At 38.9% G+C, this 16,040-nt stretch overlaps 1 protein-coding gene across 1 annotated transcript in view; it reads right to left on the reverse strand.

Annotated features, from left to right (window-relative positions):
* The window catches only part of FBLN5 (fibulin 5), an 861,728-nt gene that overhangs the window by 70,804 nt on the left and 774,884 nt on the right, over positions 1-16,040 (reverse strand). Inside the window, exon 9 of the mRNA XM_044074715.1 lies at positions 5,519-5,645. Within this exon, the coding sequence (XP_043930650.1) occupies positions 5,519-5,645 (127 nt within the window). The remainder of the gene's footprint in view (positions 1-5,518; positions 5,646-16,040) is intronic.

Consider the following 16,040-nt stretch of genomic DNA (forward strand, 5'->3'; position numbering starts at 1 on the left):
GGCTTCTGCCATTGTGCCTGCCTAAGGGGAGGGATTTGGCACTTCAGAGCTAATTTGGGTGTACACCATGCCTAAGGCAAGCCATAAACCAGAAGAATGTGTGCACTTGTGTGTGTGTGTGTGTGAGACCCAAGCTGGTGATGGTATCACTTGTGAGGAGCATGTTTTGCAGTGGCGAAAGAAATATGGCCGCACCACACAAACTCTCCTCTTGGCTGCCTGTATGACAGCCATGCCCTTGCTATTTTTCACTGGATCAGGAACTGAAAGGGAGCCAGAGCTTCCACTCCTTATAGATATAAATGGACAGCCAATGCAGCAGCTTCAGGTTCATAGGTAATTACTCATCTAACTGCCTCTGTGGGCCATTTAAAGGTCAGCCAATTTTCCTTCCAAAGGTGAGAATCAAATGCTGTACCTTATGCTTATGAGGTAAACACCTTGACCATTACACCAGCCCCAACCCCTTCAGATTTGCAGGAATGGGAGATAAAAACAAATACCGTACATGATGGGCACAGTGAGGGTCAAAATCTATGTTAAGTTCCCTACAGTTAACAAGTATGAAACACTGCTGATGGACTAATACCATAAACTGACCCAGGCTGAAACACTGCTGATGGACTAATATGGTATACTGACCCTGGCTGAAACACTGCTGATGGACTAATACAGTGTACTGACCCTGGCTGAAACACTGCTGATGGACTAATACAGTGTACTGACCCTGGCTGAAACACTGCTGATGGACTAATACAGTATACTGACCCTGGCTGAAACACTGCTGATGGACTAATACAGTGTACTGACCCTGGCTGAAACACTGCTGATGGACTAATACAGTGTACTGACCCTGGCTGAAACACTGCTGATGGACTAATACAGTATACTGACCCTGGCTGAAACACTGCTGATGGACTAATACAGTGTACTGACCCTGGCTGAAACACTGCTGATGGACTAATACAGTGTACTGACCCTGGCTGAAACACTGCTGATGGACTAATACAGTAAACTGACCCTGGCTGAAACACTGCTGATGGACTAATACAGTGTACTGACCCTGGCTGAAACACTGCTGATGGACTAATACAGTGTACTGACCCTGGCTGAAACACTGCTGATGGACTAATACAGTGTACTGACCCTGGCTGAAACACTGCTGATGGAATAATACAGTGTACTGACCCTGGCTGAAACACTGCTGATGGACTAATACAGTGTACTGACCCTGGCTGAAACACTGCTGATGGACTAATACAGTGTACTGACCCTGGCTGAAACACTGCTGATGGACTAATACAGTGTACTGACCCTGGCTGAAACACTGCTGATGGACTAATACAGTGTACTGACCCTGGCTGAAACACTGCTGATGGACTAATACAGTGTACTGACCCTGGCTGAAACACTGCTGATGGACTAATACAGTATACTGACCCTGGCCGAAACACTGCTGATGGACTAATACAGTAAACTGACCCTGGCCGAAACACTGCTGATGGACTAATACAGTAAACTGACCCTGGCTGAAACACTGCTGATAGACTAATACAGTAAACTGACCCTGGCCAAAACACTGCTGATGGACTAATACAGTGTACTGACCCTAGGTGAAACACTGCTGATGGACTAATACAGTGTACTGACCCTGGCTGAAACACTGCTGATAGACTAATACACTGTACTGACCCTGGCTGAAACACTGCTGATGGACTAATACAGTATACTGACCCTGGCTGAAACACTGCTGATGGACTAATACAGTGTACTGACCCTGGCTCAAACACTGCTGATGGACTAATACAGTGTACTGACCCTGGCTCAAACACTGCTGATGGACCAATACAGTGTACTGACCCTGGCTGAAACACTGCTGATGGACCAATACAGTGTACTGACCCTGGCTGAAACACTGCTGATGGACTAATACAGTGCATTGACCCTGGCTGAAACACTGCTGATGGACTAATACTGTGTACTGACCCTGGCTGAAACACTGCTGATGGACTAATACGGTATATTGACCCTGGCTAAACACTGCTGATGGACTAATGCGGTATACTGACCCTGGCTGAAACACTGCTGATGGACTAATACGGTATACTGACCCTGGCTGAAACACTGCTGATGGACTAATACAGTGCACTGACCCTGGCTGAAACACTGCTGATGGACTAATACTGTGTACTGACCCTGGCTGAAACACTGCTGATGGACTAATATGGTATACTGACCCTGGCTAAACACTGCTGATGGACTAATGCGGTATACTGACCCTGGCTGAAACACTGCTGATGGACTAATACGGTATACTGACCCTGGCTGAAACACTGCTAATGGACTAATACGGTATATTGATCCTGGCTGAAACACTGCTGATTGACTAATACGGTATACTGACCCTGGCCGAAACACTGCTGATGGACTAATACAGTGTACTGACCCTGGCCGAAACACTGCTGATGGACTAATACAGTATACTGACCCTGGCTGAAACACTGCTGATGGACTAATACAGTAAACTGACCCTGGCCGAAACACTGCTGATAGACTAATACAGTAAACTGACCCTGGCTGAAACACTGCTGATGGACTAATACAGTATACTGACCCTTGCTGAAACACTACTGGTGGACTAATACAGTATACTGACCCTGGCTGAAACACTGTTGACGGATTAATACTATAAACTGACCCTGGCTGCCAGGGGATACTGAGAGACTTGGTGAGACAATAAAGATGTGATATAAGTAAGGAAGGAGGGCTATATTCAGCGGGTTTGTCTCTGGCTTCCGGAAATGGGGAGCAACAAGCACCAGGGTAGAAAGGGAGTGGAAGCTTTTTGATGTCTTGGATTATGAGGGGATTCATTATGATAGTATGAGATTGCACTGGACACTTGGATGTGGTCCTAATCAAATGAAAATGAGTCGTTAATGTCTAGGTGAAGCTGTAATTAATTAACAGTGGTCTAACCACTGTGCAGTCTGTAGAGGACAGGAAAGATAGAAACTATGGACAAACTCAATGGCATGAGATTTTGAGGGAGGATTATGTTGAACTGGGGCAAGAGAGTCAAAGATGAACTCAAAGAATGTAGATAAAAAACAGAGCTAAACAAGCTATGGCTGTGGCTCACAGATGATGTACACAGAGTGAAGGACAAGGCGTGGGATAAGAGCAGTCAAAAAGAAAAGGCAATTGTGGCTACATAGGAATGCAAGACCAGTGATTTGGGCAAAAGAGAAAGCATAAGGAAGGCATGTAGGAGGAGGTGAAAGAAAGGGGTGGAGTCATGAAGGAGGTGAAAGAAAGGGGCGGAGTCATGACAGAGATGAAAGAAAGGGGTGGAGTAATGCAGGGGTGAAAAAAGGGGGCAGAGTCATGGAGGGGGTGAAGAAAGGGATGGGGTCATGGAGGAGGCACATTCCAAGCAGTCTAGATGGGCAAAGTGGATGTGGGAGCAGCACAAATGCATGTCAAGGGGGGAGTTTGCTGACAGGACTGAGAAAGATAACAAAGGCTTCTTATGTCTAATGTAAAACAAGCAGGCTGGTATGGGGAGACCTGACCATCCTGAATGAAAATGGGAGAGAGATAATGGAAGACAGACATAAGCAGAGATAATGAATGAGTAGCCCATCACAATCTTTACAAAGAAAACAGTGATTAGGGGGCTATGCTGGAAAGGAGCTAAGGAAGGTTAGATAGAACACTTGACAGGCACTAAGATAGAGAGGAAGGTAGGAGAAAAAACTGGCTGTACTAAGGGATGATAAAGCACATGGAGAAGCCAGGCTGTTTGTGGGGTCCTCTGAAGTTTGGTGAGTGTGATGGCATTTTGCAAACGAAGATCTTCAACAGATCACTGGCCAGAGAGCCTGAGGACTGGAATATGGCAAACAAGGGTGTTATCTTTGTACAAGGGGGAGAAAGAACATTTTCAGGACCTGCTTTGTTGAGAAAGTAGTCAAATATTCATAGAATGGAAAATATAGAGAACATCCTGAAGAGAAAGCCAAGCCTGGTTGCTTTGCTAGAGGGCAACAGTCTCAAGGATAGCAGTAATCATGATTTAATGATAAAAAAAATAAATCTGCCAGCAAACCACATCCCAGTTTTGGTGACTGACTTGCATGTGAAATTGACAGAGGACTGGTAGACTTGGCCCCTGTTTGGAGTTCTCAAGGACTTTAACTCACTCCCACTGAGGTAGCTGTTAGGAACACTGCATAGGTTAAGGTTAGGACTGAGACTGGATAATGGGCCATGTTGTGATGTGTGGGTGGGACACACAGGTTTGCATTTCCAGGAATAAAGGAAGTGGTTAGTCGAGTGACACAGCGGCGGGTCTTGGAACCTGTACTCCTCAATAGGTTTGTCGCAGATATATCTGAAGAAACAGAAGGCAGGATCAACCTTTGTACTTACAATGATATAAATTTTGGTTTACCATTAGAAGAAGGGCATATAGCATTAAGCATGCCAATGACTAGATACAGAGAGTTGTGTTTTGCACGATGCACATTTCTTCTACATGTCAGAGTAAACAACTCATGAGGCTAAAAAGCATTTGTGTTGTACATGTTGCATTCTGAGCATTTTAACAATCATTCACACATTACAATGGGTTATACTATGACATCATTCCAATAAAACATGTGATGTCATAGGCATACACACATGTCAAAGGAATATACGATTATACACTGAACGATGGGTTACATAATCCTTTAATGCAGTGGACATATCAGTGCTCGGTTAAATGCAAAGTAAAGTGCACTGAAGGGGGGAAAAAGGAATTTTTACATATGTGTATGTTGAAGACAATGCTACCTATGCATATTTCATCAGAAAAGGGTACAATGACCTCCTACATATACTACCTTTATGACAAACACTAAACGAGGCATAACTTCAGAATGAATGGGACATGAAGCCCTTTGTCTTTTCCAAGTTTATGTTGAGACCAGAGAGAATGTCTGTAATTGAGAGGGTTGTAAGCTTTTGCTTTTTTTTCGCAGTACAGTCCTAACAACTTCACAGGCAACATGGCTGATTCTTGTTCACACTACAAGACTGAAATTATACAGTTTTGGCATACAGATTTGTAAAAGCCAACCAGTGTGTTGTACGTTGTGCATTCTGGAGTCTGCTGTAAGACTGTGCACTGCAGTTATACACTGGAAAATGTACCTGTTGCTGTGGTATTCTCGTATCTCACTAAATGTTGTAAGCATGAATTGTTCATTATCTATACTCCAAACAATCTGCAGCTACAGGTAGCAAGTTTTCCTAAATGACAAATATGACATTTAAACAGTTACGAATACTAGAAGTGTTTATTTTTAACTTCAGAGTTTGAAATGTTTAAATATATTATCTAGTGTATAATAAGTTGTGCGGTTGTGCAGCGGGAATTCACAATCCAAGGCACATTTCCGATACAATCCAAGGCACATTTCCGGTACAATCCAAGGCACATTTCTAGGTACGGAAGGTGCGGAACACTTACTTATCATTTAGTTGGATGTAGGGTTCCTGACACTTTACTGGATCGATGCACGTATAGCCCCCTTGAATATTGAAACAAACTTGTCGCAAAGAGCATGTGTGATTCCCAGTCTCACACTCATTGAGATCTAATTACAAATACCAAAAAAATGATAAAATTTAGTGCACACATGAAAGCAGAAAACACAGAAAATATAACAAATGCATTTAAAATGTAACAGAATAGGAGCAATATTTAATTTTTTAATAAAAAGTAGGAGTGCATTATTAATGTTTCAGTCATTATTTAGAAACAATACATTCAGGTAAACAACTCATGTCAAGAAATGCATTTAGAGCAATTCTTCCAATACTTTGGATAGGATCTGGAAGTTATGGCAGCATGAGGTAATCTGAAGCAGTAATTCAGAAAATGTAAATAAAGCAAGCATATACTGTTCGAACTTGGCGCCACCTGCTGGCTAAATGTACAGGTTAAAAAATATTATAGTCTGAAAGTAGTGCAGAGCTGCATATGCAGGCTATGTAGTGCATGTGGGGATTTCTCTGTAAACCACTGTACCTGTCAACCTTTAGTGCAAGAAATCTGGACAAAGCCTGACAAAATGGAGGGACAAAGACCCAAAAATAGGGACAAATTTTAAATATTGCTCTAATAAACTTAGACATTTGTTAGACTAAGAGTGTTTGTGTTAGCATACATTTTCTGAAGGATTTGAAGTCTGAAACTCAAATGTATGTCATTATTTAGAGACTTCAGTCCTCAGATCATCTCAATGATTAGCCAGAAAACCACAGATTTTATGAGGACCAGACCAAAAATATGAGGCAAAATCTGGACATTCTGTGAAAATCTGGACAGTTGAGAGGTATGAGTAGTGTTTCAAAGTGACTAAAGGGAACTCTATTTATTGCAGTCAGTGCAGCTACAGAGAGGCACAAAAGACAGTATTCACATTCTAAAGTGACATTATTCTAAATATTTTATCTACATGTACGCTGAACAACTCAGGTGTCCATGTCCCCAGCCTAATGTTCCTGCCATGTCTTATGGTTGGGGTAATGTCACAATGACAGAGAGAAAGTTGTATTAAGGCAGCAAAGATGTGTACTGATGATTTCCAACCCCCCTAATCATTCATGAAAGCTCATTTTGAGAGATCTGAATGCATATTTATGGCTAAGGATAAATGGGGAGCTGGGTGCAGGCTATTGCATAAGGTTTGGTGTACTTTCTAAATCTTGCCCTCTTTTTTTTCTTTGTTATATTACTTTATGACAAGTTTTCACATGATCCCTTAAGGTAATTACTCCCTTATACTCAGCCCCCTTCAGGCTATATCTAACTAAACATATCAAATATTTAGAAGGACGCCAAACGTTCCTCATCAGAGGAATGGTACTGCAAGCATACTTCTAAACCTGTAGGCACTTACAATAGGAATAAAGGTCCTTGAAGAGTAGGAATAGCCAACTAAAAAAAATCAGCACATCTAATTAGCATAAAATTTAAATATCAAATATCATATAATTTGTCCCGCTTCCAGTAGGAGTGTAGGATGCTACTCACAAACGTTTAAAAAACAGAGTGGCAAAAGGATTGCAACATACAAACACATTTTACACTTTCTTTGATACTCTGAATACTTTGAAATTCTACAACATAAGGTTATTTTTTTATACAGTAAAATGGAGATGTAAGATGTAGATCCTCTTTCTTTAAATTACTGTTGCCTTTATTCCGTTGGTTGTGTAGCGTGATTTTCTATGTGCCAGACAGCTTCAAAAATCAAGTGTCATTAAAGAGATTCAGAAAACTGTGTGAAGGGGTAAATCAAGTCTGCAAATAGTACTACACCTGCAAAATAGGTACATCACAGAACAGGAGTAAATCAGGTCTGAGAATAGTAATACACCTGCGAAATAGGTACATCACAGCACAGGAGTAAATCAGGTCTGAAAATAGTAATACACCTGCAAAATAGGTACATCACAGCACAGGAGTAAATCAGGTCTGAAAATAGTAATACACCTGCAAAATAGGTACATCACAGCACAGGAGTAAATCAGGTCTGAGAATAGTAATACACCTGCAAAATAGGTACATCACAGAACGGGAGTAAATCAGGTCTGAAAATAGTAATACACCTGCAAAATAGGTACATCACAGAACAGGAGTAAATCAGGTCTGAGAATAGTAATACACCTGCGAAATAGGTACATCACAGCACAGGAGTAAATCAGGTCTGAAAATAGTAAATAGGTACATCACAACACAGGAGTAAATCAGGTCTGAAAATAGTAATACACCTGCAAAATAGGTACATCACAGCACAAGAGTAAATCAGGTCTGAGAATAGTAATACACCTGCAAAATAGGTACATCACAGAACGGGAGTAAATCAGGTCTGAAAATAGTAATACACCTGCAAAATAGGTACATCACAGAACAGGAGTAAATCAGGTCTGAGAATAGTAATACACCTGCAAAATAGGTACATCACAGAACGGGAGTAAATCAGGTCTGAAAATAGTAATACACCTGCAAAATAGGTACATCACAGCACAGGAGTAAATCAGGTCTGAAAATAGTAATACACCTTAGGTCAAATGGTGCCCTAGGACAGCAAATCAGGTCTGAGAATAGTAATACACCTGCAAAATAGGTACATCACACCACTTGGTGCCCCCATCCTGGTCTACCTACACCAAACAAATAGGTCTGAAAAAGTAATATACCTGCTAGAGTGGCATCCTAGGCAGCCTCCTAGGTTGGCGTATGCCTAAGGCAAAAGGGTACATCACAGCACAGGATCCTGGTACCAATCAGGTCTGAAAATAGTAATACACCTGCAAAATGGGTACATCACAGCACAGGAGTAAATCAGGTCTGAAAATAGTATTACACCTGCAAAATAGGTACATCACAGAACGGGAGTAAATCAGGACTGAAAATAGTAATACACCTGCAAAATAGGTACATCACAGAACGGGAGTAAATCAGGTCTGAAAATAGTAATACACCTGCAAAATAGGTACATCTCTGAACGGGAGTAAATCAGGCCTGATAATAGTAATACACCTGCAAAATAGGTATATCACAGCACAGGAGTAAATCAGGTCTGAAAATAGGAACATTCTTCCAAAATAAGGCAGTTGAGAGGTCTGACCGCAAGGAGTAAATGGTCATAAAATTAAATGGCCTTTGAATATCTATGCAATCTATAAAAATGTTGATCTACTTTTTTGGTTTTTGGTAAAGGTAACATATGATAGTATGAGTCAACAAAGACATTTCACTGCTCACACTTACTGCAGTTTTTCAAAGACTAGGAGGTGATAATATTGAAGGCGGGGCTTTCTACTGAGTTCAAGTCTTAGGAAACGTGATTAACTTGGCTCAGTAGAAGGTGTTCAATAACTCAAACTATCAGGGTCTTTAAGCACTTGAAGACCAATTTGTCGAAGCCGGGGGCACACATGTCTCGTAGCTCGTAGAGGCTGCCACTGCTGCTTGAACTTGAACTTTAATTAAAGTGAGGTAGTAACAGCAGAAGTAGAGAGAGAGAGAGAGAGTGTAGATTAAGGTTTCAAGCAACAATTGGGAAGGGAATTAGCTTTAACGAATTGGAAGTGGGAGAGATGTTTTAGGGATAGGGATCAAGAGAGGAGTTTAATGTTGGAGATCAGCAGGGGATTTTTAGGTTTTTGAAGTGGGGACTAGAGATTTAGGGTTAGAGATTGGGCTCTGGTAGGGCTCTACAATTTTATAGGATTGAGGTTTGGGAGGGCTAAACACTTAAGTAAGATCAGGCTTGTGGGATTTAGAGCACTTGCCTTTTTCAAACAAGTGGCAGCAACCAAGCATGCTGCAAGCTACTAGCATGCAAGCAGCTGTAGTAACCCTACTATCATTTATAAGAGTTTCAGCTATGCAGTGCCAAGCTACTAGCACGTAGGCAGCTGTAGTAACCCAACTATCATTTGTAGAAGTTTCAGCTATGCAGTGTCAAGCAATGTCATTTTGACACTTGCAGATTTACTAAACAGGCATGAATCCCTATTCAGGCAAAGAGTACAATTTGCATTTATTAGTGTCACTATATTTCCAAATACTTTATATTAAAAAGAAAGTGTTATCAGCAATACTTGTCTGTAATCAGCTAAATCATTTTCAGTAGCTGACTACATAGTATGGAAAGCCTATATCTTTTTTTCTGAATCTTTTCTTTTTGTTTGCGTGTGTGTGTGTGTGTGTGTGTGTGTGTGTGTGTGTGTGTGTGTGTGTGTGTGTCATATGTTTGTGAGTATGTGTCCTGCAGTGAGGTACTAGTTCCCCTGCCTTTTGCTTCCAGTCAGTGCCAAGCAGTTCAACTCCTCATCTCTGAATGAATTAAGCATGTAAATGGAGAATAAAAATGGAAGGAAGGATGGAAGGAATGATATATACATATAAATACATAAAAAAAAATATATATATATAAAAGCATCACATCTGTCCTATATGGTTTATAATTTAATTTTTTTTTTTGGTTACACGGTAACATTATCCTCTACATAACAGGTTCATGAATTCCATCCCAAACCTTTATCTCACAGCTGCTTAAAACGTTGATTGAGAAGGTAAAAGTTTAACTTACTGCTGTTATGCTTCATATACAGTCTGTCATGTATGTTATAAAAAATGGGGAAATGCTAAATTCCCAGATATTCCAAGTCCACTGAGTCTCGTGACCACTCTCACCTAGCCAGTACCCTCCCTCGGGATGCATGCCCTTTCTGCAAGAGGGCCATGCCAATCAATCCAGGAGTAAATTTGTAAATACCCCGTCATTCAGTTCATGTCTAAAGGAAGATAGTCAGTTGCCCTGCTTAACATGCAGGGAAAGTACATTGTAGATGTTTAGGAGGTGCTTGATTATAAACCTCTCACTCCACTGTGTTCTATTTATCTGTTGGAGGATATTTAGGCCCCTGGTTCTATTATTAGTGGGGATATTGGACTTTTGGATAAACAGGAAGTATAGGACAGTCAGGCCTCTAATGGTACAGTAAGCAAGGCAAAGCTCTCCTCTCAAAAGTCTATAAGAGACTGACTAAAAGAATTGAGCTTCCAGCCTCTCTTGATAGGTCAGGGACTTCAGACTTGTGATCTTTCTGGTTAGGAACCTTTGTGTTTATTCTAATTGTTTTATAAGTTTTGAAAATACAGCATAAAGAGGCCACTGTAGTCAATAATTGGCTCTAGCAATGCTGAATAGAAGGGCATCGCTCTCTCTTTTGACCTTGATGGTACTCCTTTGGCAAATAGCTGAGCTAAATAGAAGGATTTACTGACAACTGTTGTCACATCATGGTTATATCAACCCAAGTACCTTGGCCCGTAACTATGTTTTCGTTTTGTAGACATTTGCTGTCTATACAGTATGATGAGGGGAGGGGTTATCTACCAAAAGTGATCACACTATGCTTATTAGCATTTAATTTGATCCCATTTTAATACACCAAGGGTCTACTAGGGCGAGTTCATTTGGGTGGGTTTGCATGTCATAAGGTGAAAAACAAATGAAACAATAACCAGTCCAACTGTGTAATAGTGAAAACCACTGATATGAGAAATGTTATCATCAACAATTGGCATATTTTAGAGACAGACACTAGGTTCTCAGAATTCTTGGAAAGAGGTCCAAGATTTGTGTACAGCAATATGATGAATTTAAAACAAAGATTGTGTCATCAGAGGGTAAAGGTTCCATCTATTTTGTGAACTAGTGGTACAACTAAGTGTAATCATTGTAATTTTTGTCAATTTATTGATGAGTCCAGATATTTTCAGCACCCTGAAACATGTCACCTATGGAGCATTAGGGCTAGTGCTAGTTGTTCAACCAGGAATGTTGTTTATTTGGCTCACTGTTGTAGGTATTTTAAATTCTACGGACGGAAAACTAATAGAAGTCTTAAAGAAAGGATTAGAGATCATATTTATTGCACTCGCAAAGGCTATGAATATAATGCTTTGGCCAAACACACTTTACATCAGATGAAAATCACACTTTTTTGTTTCAATTTTACATGTTATACATGATGATATGCATGGTGGTGATATAACAAACCGTATTGAGGTGGATGAGTTTAAGTGGATTTTAAGGTTGGGTGCCCATCAAGCTATGTGTCTCAATGATAATGTACCCCTTAAACCCGTGCTGAAGGCACGGAGACTGAGGCACTAGGGATCCACTAAATATATGCTCTATATATTTTATCAATACCTGCTAAGTGGCGCAGCACTTTTATATACTTTATGCATATATTTCTTAGTTATCGAATTACTGCAACTGTAGTTGTTGTTTTATGAACATCACAGGCTGCTGCTAATATGTTTATATGGAGGCAGTTGTTTATTTTGATTTAATTTTTTATTACATTATATTTATTATTGTTAGCATTAATGTATTAATTTCATTATCTGAGGCATTTTTATAGGAGTAATGTGCCTATTAAGAAATGTTTTTTTATACAACACTAAATACTGTTTTAACATCATGAGTGATATGCTAAGGGACATATCCCTTTAAGGTGCAAGCACACTGAAGGTCATGTGATGTATTGTGTAGAATTCAAAAGGGCTTTGTTTGAAACAATGTAACTGTCTGATGAAGCGTTTTTTTTAGAACCGTGAAAGCGCTTACGTATTTTCTCAGAATAAATTGTATATTTTAACTTTTGTGGATTTTCAAGTACTTAATTCCTTCTACAAGACTTGTTTCTGCTGGCTGCTGGGATTTCGTTTCCACTATGTCGTAAGGTGATTTAAGAACAGCCTCCAGTAGCCCTATCACAGACATTATTCAAATGGCACACTGAACTGAGCCACAAAAAATTTAAAACAGAGAATTTTAATTAAGTATAAGTTCACAGTAAGATGTATATTATGCCCCTTAGGAATTATGCCACACAAAATAAAATGTTCCATAAGCACATACCAACTAAACTCAGATGGCTTGTCACTGCAAAACAAGAGGGTTGCTAACACTGTTGCTGAAATGTGATTAAATAAAAAGGGTACAAAAAGATGTAGTTTCTCTTCTTTAATTCTTAAGTAGAGGAAATATTGCATTTAGAATTGATTACTTGCTCATTTTCTTGAACAAAGTCTTTAGCATGCTAGCATTTGTGCCAATTATATATCCTATCCTGGTACGCTAGAATTAAAAGCTCTTGGGTACTGTCTCTGAATTCAGCACAAATTATTTGGAGTAAATGAATAACTCAAACAACACATAAAGCATATATAAAATAAGAATATATGTGGGGAAGTAGCACTATAGTACTTAAATGTATAATAAAATACATTTAAGAAAGTTCCTAGCCTGCTGATACAGCAACAAGGCAAGATATCGGAATAAAAAAAATACCAAAATCCCAAAGCAGAGGAGAAAAGCGAACCAGTCCAACAGTAACTCACTTTTTTTGCACATGGATTGTTTGCATATTTTTGCACATTCATATAAATAGATTTATAAGAATACCAATACCCAGGGTTGGCTAAATGCATCATTAGGAAATCATATGTTTTTTAAACATGTTTTTTATGTATGTAATTAAATGTTGCTTTAAGACAGTATTAATTAAAATGTGTTTTTGGCGCCATTTTTAGTATATAAGGGGTGTATCAAGTGCTGATCCTGGTTCTGATGAAGTCTGAGGGATTCAGATGAAAGCGCTTAACCATTGTGGAGTATTATATGTTTTCACAATAAACCTGTGTTTTACTGACAACGGAGTATTTTTTCCTGACATCGGAGTTTGTTTGAAAATTGGAAGACATTGATTTTCCTTTCCTGTCCGAGCTGAGGACCTGAAACTCTGCTATTTTATTTTGTGCTTCGGTGATTTGTTTTATCTTTTAAGTTGTTTTGACTATGGCGGATATCGGGTCTCCTGTTGCTTCATTGGGCAGGGATGAATATACAAAACTCCGTGCGGATGTAACGTCACTTCAAAGCGACGTCAGTAGGTTGCTTGAGCTAGTAGGCAAGCTCTCCAAGTGTGTACAACAAGGAAGAGCCAACGACTCAGAAAAACGGAAGGTACCGGGGGAACCTTTAACAAGAAGTCACTCTAATTTGGCTTTTTCAGAAAACGAAGATGATATTCCGAATGGGCAGGGTTTAAATAAACCCACTGGAACGCCGAAAACCCCCAGAACTGACTTAGACTTGGACTTAAGGGAAGCGGACATTAATTTATCACCAAATGGTGATTTTACATTTGACTTTAGCCTTTTGCAGCAAGAAGAGGCGGTCAGATTGGGAGCAAAACCAAAGAAGAAGGCACCAACTAAATTATATTCTGCTTCACTTACCATGGGACATGAGCAGAAAAAAGGTACTGATTTTAGAGAAAATATTTTGTATTCAGGTTATGTAGACAAGACGGTTTACAAACACGGAAATATATCTGTTAAGAATAATAACCGTAAACAGTCCTATGGTGTCAGTGATGTTTTAAATGATTTTTTATGTGAAAAAGTAGATTATTTTGAAAATAATAATGGTGAATTTAACAGAGATGTAAATGAGAATTATTTTGAACCCATTAAAGAAAAAATAAGTACAATGGGTAAAAAATTAATTGCATTGAAATGTGTCAAAATTGACAATGCATATTTAGACAAATGTTTAAAACTGGGTATTGTTCCAAAAGGTATTCGCTTTTTTAAGCTACCCTTGGGTTTAAAGTATACTGATGAAACAATTGTGGAATTTAATGAACTGTTTGACTATTTTGGTTTCAAATTTATTAAGAAATTAATGAAATTTAATGATGGTAAAATGTCTGTTTTAATGAATGAACTGGAAACTATTAATGAAGAGATTGTTCATAGTACAAATTTTGATGACTGGCAGGAATTGTATCACAAGCAGTTTTTATATGCTGAGAACAAAGCTAAAAGTGTTTACAGCAGAAAGTTAAAGAAATTGGAAAGGGATATAGAGTTATATAAAGAACACAAAGTGTACGTGTGGCCACGCTCTAATTTAGATAGAGATGGTTCAGACAGACATTATACCAAAAGAAATGAAAGGACAAATGAATATTCAAATTTTCAAGGGGGGAGACATCACCCCGCACCAAAGCAATATCAGAGAAAACATTAAATTTTAAAGAAAAAAGCCCTAAAATGACATCTTTAAATGGGCAAAATAATGGTTTGTCCTTTCAGGGTATAGTTTCATTAAATACATGTAGTACTGTAAAAAAGTTGAGAGATACTATACAAACAGAAGGTATCATGAATTCAAACAGTCCTGAAAGAACTTTTCATAATACAGAGGAAGTACTTTACAATACAGAAACTCAAAATAGACAGGGCCCTTTTGTTTCATCTTTTGCTGGTTTTAAGGTTTACAATTATACCGAATTTTTTGTCTCAAATGATTTTTACAACCTTTTCAGTAAGGGAATGAAATACATTCCAACTGTGAAATTGAATCTAGTTGACACGGTCAAGGAAATAAAATTATACTGTCGAAGACTTAATTTGGCCCTACAATTTAGAGACAGCAATGATGCTGACCCTGTCAGTCAACATCATGTACAACGGCTCTGTAAAAAGAGCTCATATATTCCTAATCCTCACCCTCAGGTAGCATTATTTGAGAAAATGGTGGTGAAAGATATTTACAGACTTTATAAAGATACACATAAGACAAACACCCTGAGTTCTGTTTTTAAAGACAATTTAACAACAGGGGAGAGAGAGTGTTTACAAAAAGTTGTGAATAATAAAAACATCAGACTAATGAAACCTGATAAGGGTGGAGGCATCATTATTTTTGACACTGTCAATTATAACAAAACAACACACGACATCCTCTTTACATCGGGAAATTATGAGGAAGTCTCTCTAAATCAGATTAATATTGGCTATCATAGAATTGATTTAGTTATTGAAGAATATTTATTGGATAGTCGTATAACTAATGAGGTCTATGATTTTTTGAGAACGGAACATCCAAGAATGGCTCACATTTTTGGAATTCCAAAAATTCACAAGTCATTAGAGACACCACCTTTCAGGCCAATTATTGCAGGTTCTTATTCTAAGACCTACAACATGGGTGTTACGATTGACCAGTGGACAAAACACATTTATAATGTAGTGCCCCACCTTATAAAAGATTCTTGGGAATTTCTGAGTAGGTTAACTCCTGGTGTCTGGTCAAAAGAAATAATATTTCTAACAATAGATGTACAAGATCTTTTTTCTTGTATTCCTTATTCTACGGGTTTAGAATATTTTGAGAATAGTCTGAAAAAATATTCAGGACTAAGTTGGGAAAGAATCTCCTTAATTCTGGATATGATGGGATTAATACTGGACTATAACTATATTCAATTTGAAGGAGAATTTTTCAGGCAAACCAGGGGGTGGCTATGGGGGCATCTTGTGCCCCCATTTTCGCCAACCTGGTTATGCTTGAATGGGAAAATCAATTCCTCTTTTCCAGTGAATT

Source organism: Protopterus annectens, chromosome 6.part0, assembly GCF_019279795.1.
Source record: "Protopterus annectens isolate FY-2018-M chromosome 6.part0, PAN1.0, whole genome shotgun sequence".
NCBI classification, from domain to species: domain Eukaryota; kingdom Metazoa; phylum Chordata; order Ceratodontiformes; family Protopteridae; genus Protopterus; species Protopterus annectens.